The sequence below is a fragment of the Neophocaena asiaeorientalis genome, unplaced genomic scaffold (genome assembly GCF_003031525.2).
Source record: "Neophocaena asiaeorientalis asiaeorientalis breed wild unplaced genomic scaffold, Neophocaena_asiaeorientalis_V1.1 scaffold601, whole genome shotgun sequence".
Taxonomy (NCBI): domain Eukaryota; kingdom Metazoa; phylum Chordata; class Mammalia; order Artiodactyla; family Phocoenidae; genus Neophocaena; species Neophocaena asiaeorientalis.
Genome location: NW_020174793.1, coordinates 576,534 through 582,533, shown reverse-complemented (window position 1 = coordinate 582,533; position 6,000 = coordinate 576,534). Strand labels below are relative to the sequence as shown.

The window sequence follows — 6,000 nt, the reverse complement described above, 5'->3', positions numbered from 1 at the left end:
CAGGAGTCACTGCTGTGCCTCTGAGGTGGGAGAGCCAACTTCAGGACACTGGTCCACAAGAGACCTCCCAGCTCCAAGTAATATCAAATGGTGAAAATCTGCATCTCAACACCAAGACCCAGCTTCACTCAAATGCAGGGGACACAGGTTCGTGCCTTGGTCCGGGAAGATCCCATGTGCCACGGAACAGCTGGGCCCGTGAGCCATGGCCGATTAGCCTGTGCGTCCAGAGCCTTTGCTCCACAATGGCAGAGGCTACAACAATGAGAGGCCCGTATACCACAAAAAAACAAAAGTAAATATGAACAGACCAATCACAAGCACTGAAATTGAGACTGTGATTAAAAATCTTCCAAATAAAAAAGCCCGGGACCAAATTGCTTCACAGGCAAATTCTTTCAAACATTCAGAGAAGAGCTAACACCTATCTTTCTCAAACTCTTCCAAAATATAACAGAGGTCGTGTATGCAGAAAATTATAAGACACTGATGAAAGAAATTAAGATGATACAAATAGATGGAGAGTTATACCATGTTCTTGGATTGGAAGAATCAACATTGTGAAAATGAATCTACTACCCAAAGCAATCTACAGATTCAATGCAATCCCTATCAAACTACCATTGGCATTTTTCATAGAACTGGAACAAAAAAATTCACAATTTGTATGGAAACACAAAAGACCTCGTATAGCCAAAGCAATCTTCAGAACGAAAAATGGAGCTGGAGGAATCAGGCTCCCTGACTTCAGACTATACTACAAAGCTACAGTAATCAAGACAATATGGTACTGGCACAAAAACAGAAATATAGATCAATGGAACAAGATAGAAAGACCAGAGATAAACCTACACACATATGGTCCCCTTATCTTGGATAAAGGAGACAAGAATATACAGTGGAGAAAAGACAGCCTCTTCAATAAGTGGTACTGGGAAAACTGGACAGGTACATGTAAAATTATGAGATTTGAACACTCCCTAACACCACACACAAAAATAAAATGAAAATGGATTAAAGACCTAATGTAAGGCCAGACACTGTCAAACTCTTAGAGGAAAACATAGACAGAACACTCTATGACATAAATCACAGCAAGATCCTTTTTAATCCACCTCCTAGAAAAATGGGAATAAAAACAAAAATAAAGAAATGGGACCTAATGAAACTTCAAAGCTTTTGTACAACAAAGGAAACCATAACACCAAAAGCCAACCCTCAGAATGGGAGAAAATATTTGCAAAGGAAGCAACAGACAAAGGATTAATCTCCAAAATTTACAAGCAGCTCATGCAGCTCAATAACAAAACAATAAACAACCCAATCCAAAAATGGGCAGAAGACCTAAATAGACATTTCTCCAAAAAAGATATACAGACTGCCAACAAACACATGAAAGAATGCTCAACATCATTAATCATTAGAGAAATGCAAATCAAAACTACAATGAGATATCATCTCACACTGGTCAGAATGGCCAATATCAAAAAATCTAGAAAAAATAAAAGCTGGAGAGTGTGTGGAGAAAAGGGAACACTCTTGCACTGCTGGTGGGAATATAAATTGATACAGCCACTATGGAGAACAGTATGGAGGTTCCTTAAAAAACTACAAATAGAACTACCATATGACCCAGCAATCCCACTACTGGGCGTATACCCTGAGGAAACCATAATTCAAAAAGAGTCATGTACCAAAATGTTCATTGCAGCTCTATTTACAATAGCCAGGAGATGGAAGCAACCTAAGTGTCCATCATTGGATGAATAGATAAAGAAGATGTGGCACATATATACAATGGAATATTACTCAGCCATAAGGAGAAACGAAATTGAGTTATTTGTAGTGAGGTGGATGGACCTAGAGTCTGTCATAGAGAGTGAAGTAAGTGAGAAAGAAAAACAAATACTGTATGCTAACACATATATATGTAATTTAAGGGAAAAAAATGTCATGAAGAACCTTGGGGTAAGACGGGAATAAAGACACAGTCCTACTAGAGAATGGACTTGAGGATATGGGGAGGGGAAAGGGTAAGCTGGGACAAAGTGAGAGAATGGCATGGACATATATACACTACCAAACGTAAAATAGATAGCTAGTGGGAAGCAGCTGCATAGCACAGGGAGATCAGCTTGATACTTTGTGACCACCTAGAGGGGTGGGATAGGGAGGGTGGGAGGGAGGGAGATGCAAGAGGGAAGGGACATGGGAACATATGTATATGTATAACTGATTCACTTTGTTATAAAGCAGAAACTAATACACGATTGTAAAGCAATTTTACTCCAATAAAGATGTTAAAAAAAAAATCTACAAATCAATAAGGGAAAAGGCAACTTAGTAGAAAAATGGAGGGGCAGGGGGAAGACTTGAATAGGAACTTCACAACAAAGGAAATGAAAATGAAAATAAACATTGATAGATATTCAACATTATTAGTAATGCAAAATAAAACAATGCAATATAGTTATATACACATCAGAAATACATGACTTTATTTTTTTTGCTTTTTTCATCACCATGTGGCATGTGGGATCTTAATTCTCCAACCAGGGATCGAACCCGGGCCTCCTGCAGTGGAAGCATGGAGTCTTAACCACTGGACTGCTAGGTAAGAAGTCCCAAGACATGACTTTAAAAGCCTGGCAATGCTCAGGGTTGGCAAAGACGTACAGCTATTAGAGCTCTCTTATAATGCTGGTGGGAATGTAAACTGAGGCAATCTTTTAGGAAATTTTTTGCCACCACCTAATAAGTTGAACATGAACATACCCTACAATCCAGCAATTTTACTCCTACATGCATACCTAGTGAAAACCCTGCACATGTGTATCAGGAGACATGTATAAGTATATAGAGATCATCATTGTTACAAAATCCAAAAATTAAAAATATGTAAATGTGGTATATTCATGTGCTGGAATACCAATCAGCAAGGAAAATGAATAAACTATGGCTACACATAACATCATGGATGAATCCAAATAACATATAATTTTGAGCAAAATAAGAAAAATCACAGGAGAATAAAGACAGTTCAATACTATTTATGTAAAATCAGAAACATGCAAAACTAAACAATGTTGTTTGGGGGATATACACATATGTATTAAACCTATAGAGGAACAAAGTCATTTTAGAGAGTTACCTCTGTGGAGAAGGGAAGGGAGCACAATCCACAGGGCAGTGTTGAGGTAAGGAGCTCCAGGATGCCTCCAAAGTGGTGATAATGTTCAAGTGTCTTAGCCTAGGTGGTTACACAAGACGTTAGCTTTATTATTATTAATTAAAATATGCATATATGTTTTATATACTCTGTGTTAATTTCAAAATTAAAATGTTTAAATAATATATTAATAAAAGGCAGGGTGCTAAAACACAAAGCAATACAGAACTAAAGCTATAAGTTTACGATGTAAAACTATGAAGATAAAGAGTAAAAACCTCAAGATAAAGAGTAAAAACCTCAAGTCAGTTTTTTTGGAGGGTTCTTTTTTCCATTAGATATTTCCACATATCTTAAATGCTTCATGTAAAAGATTCCACCTGAATTTTTTTCTTTTGCCCAGACCCTTGTTATTATGTGGACAAAAGCCAAAAGCCAAAAAGGCAAGAAATGATCAAATTACTAAACTTTTTCGTGCCTCATTAATTAAATAAACATCTCCTACTTTTTCCTGAGATGCTCCAAGAATGAAATTCACTTTTGGTTTAAAAAGAAGAAAGAAAAATTTAACAGAAAAGATAACCTAGCATTTGAACAAAGATTGGTTTAGAATAGTCAAGGTACTAGGAATGCCTTTTTAGCAACTAAATGTTATGTAATTGTTTTTAATCAAATTAACTCTATTTCCTCACCTAATATAAAGACTGTTTCTGGGGACAACAGGAAAATAAGTCTCTTACTCGATTTTGAATATTTTGACATATCAGAATTTAATATTTGATTCTTTAGTCATTCTTCTCTTTCAATATACATAACTAAATTATTTGTATATCATGGTATAATTATTTCAGATGTACAAGAAACCATTTGCAAAAATCCATCCATCAAAAAGTACTTTAGGGCTTCCCTGGTGGCGCAGTGGTTGAGAGTCCGCCTGCCGATGCAGGGGACACGGGTTCGTGCCCGGGTCCGGGAAGATCCCACATGCCGCAGAGCGGCTGGGCCCGTGAGCCGTGGCCACTGAGCCTGCGCATCCGGAGCCTGTGCTCCACAACGGGAGAGGCCACAACAGTGAGAGGTCTGCGTACTGCAAAAAGAAAATAAAAATAAGTAAAAATAGAAATAAAAAATCATAATATAAAGATTTCTACATTGAGAGTATTTCATCAGTCATGGGAACAGAAACGAGCATCAGTGCACTATTCTTCAAATAATTTTAGATATGTAGCCTAATTAGAAGATTGTTAAGGAGTTTACATTGATAATGAGCGCATCTTTGCTCATATCCCTTCCATGTCTTCAGATTTCAAAACTGGACATTATTAGTTTGATTTTTTTTTTTTTTAAGTTTTGCCTTGACTCTGGATTCTGGCAGAGATATACATATAAATGAAAAACAGTCATTGCATTCAGGAATTTTCAGTCCAACAGGGATAAAGACATAAATGCATAGTATAAACAAATAGTTGTAATGTAAGGTAAGATAAGACTATGTGATGCACGATCTTAGGAAATCACAAAAGGAAAAAATCATATCTGGCCAGATGTGATCAGGAGACATTCAGGTCTATGAAAAGGGCATCCTCAAATTAAGACATTATCTGTACTCTCACAATCCTCAATTTAAATGTTCAACAAAGAAATATTATTTTAGAGAATTAATTGGATGTTTGTTCCATTGATTTTCATCATGTGCCCTCAGTTATGAAATCTTGACAGGAGAAAGTAAGTTTATGCAAATACACTTCATTTCTTGTTATTTGGTTTTACATAAATAAAGTTATACTTGTCTTACTTATGTTTCATATTTTTGCTATGCTCTGGGTATAGTAGTGAATAATAGTAAGTAAGAAAGAGGCTCTCCCTGCTCTCATGCAGTTTATTATTTACCTCTGAGCACATAGTTCTTAGAAGTGACCTTTTTGGTGTGGCATTTTTAATGCTACGATTTTTAGACGGAACTCTTGGCAAAGGTCATTTCAATTCCTGATGTATTTTTTCATGGTTATTTTTTACATCCTAGTTGTGTTTTTTGCTCAATTTTTCATCTCCAGCAATTTAAGTAATTTTTGCAGTGTTAATTTTTCTGGGTCTGAATTTTGATTGTGACAATTTTTTGTCATTTATGATATTTATGATTCTTACTTCACTTAAGTGAGATAATACCTACAGTGACTGAGATCACTCTTCTATACACTTCAACTTAAGCTGAAAACAGTTCACTAAACACAAATGACTGAGCATGAATTGTAAATACTACTCAACAGGAAGAGAAAGTTACCTACTCAGCAAATTACTATCTTGTGCACATTGGTGCACTGTGTCATGTTGCTAGAGTATCTACTAACTGAAAAGTTAATGGTGTGGATTAGGGTCTGGTAGGATTGAAATCATTTTTATCTCATATCTTTTTCATTCTTTTTGACAGGTGGTAACCATTAGCTTTCTTAGTCTCTTTATCTCCAACATGTTACTCTTCCGTATTTTAACATCACTAACATAGGTCAGGAACCTTCTTTTTTTTCAGGGAAAATGGTATAAATTCACAGAATTATTAACTCCCTGTTTAAGCAGCTGGCATCAAAATTACTTCATCCCCCTCCTCCATCAATACTGCTTCATTTGTCATATTCTGCGTAGGGATTTGAAAATTTTATTCTTGTTTGCCCTTTTGTCTGCTATTTTTATTTTATGTTACTTTACTCTTTACTTAGATTCACCAATTGTTGACATTTTGCCACACTTGATTTATCTGATAGAGGGATGGATGGATGGATGGATGGATGGATGGATGGATGGATGGATGAAAGAGTAGAAAAAAATACATAGAA

The 6,000-nt window shown here is 36.1% G+C and overlaps 1 protein-coding gene across 1 annotated transcript in view; it reads left to right on the top strand.

Annotated features, from left to right (window-relative positions):
- The window catches only part of CEP126 (centrosomal protein 126), a 145,295-nt gene that overhangs the window by 97,274 nt on the left and 42,021 nt on the right, over window positions 1–6,000 (top strand). Inside the window, exon 10 of the mRNA XM_024760348.1 lies at window positions 4,021–4,060. Within this exon, the coding sequence (XP_024616116.1) occupies window positions 4,021–4,060 (40 nt within the window). The remainder of the gene's footprint in view (window positions 1–4,020; window positions 4,061–6,000) is intronic.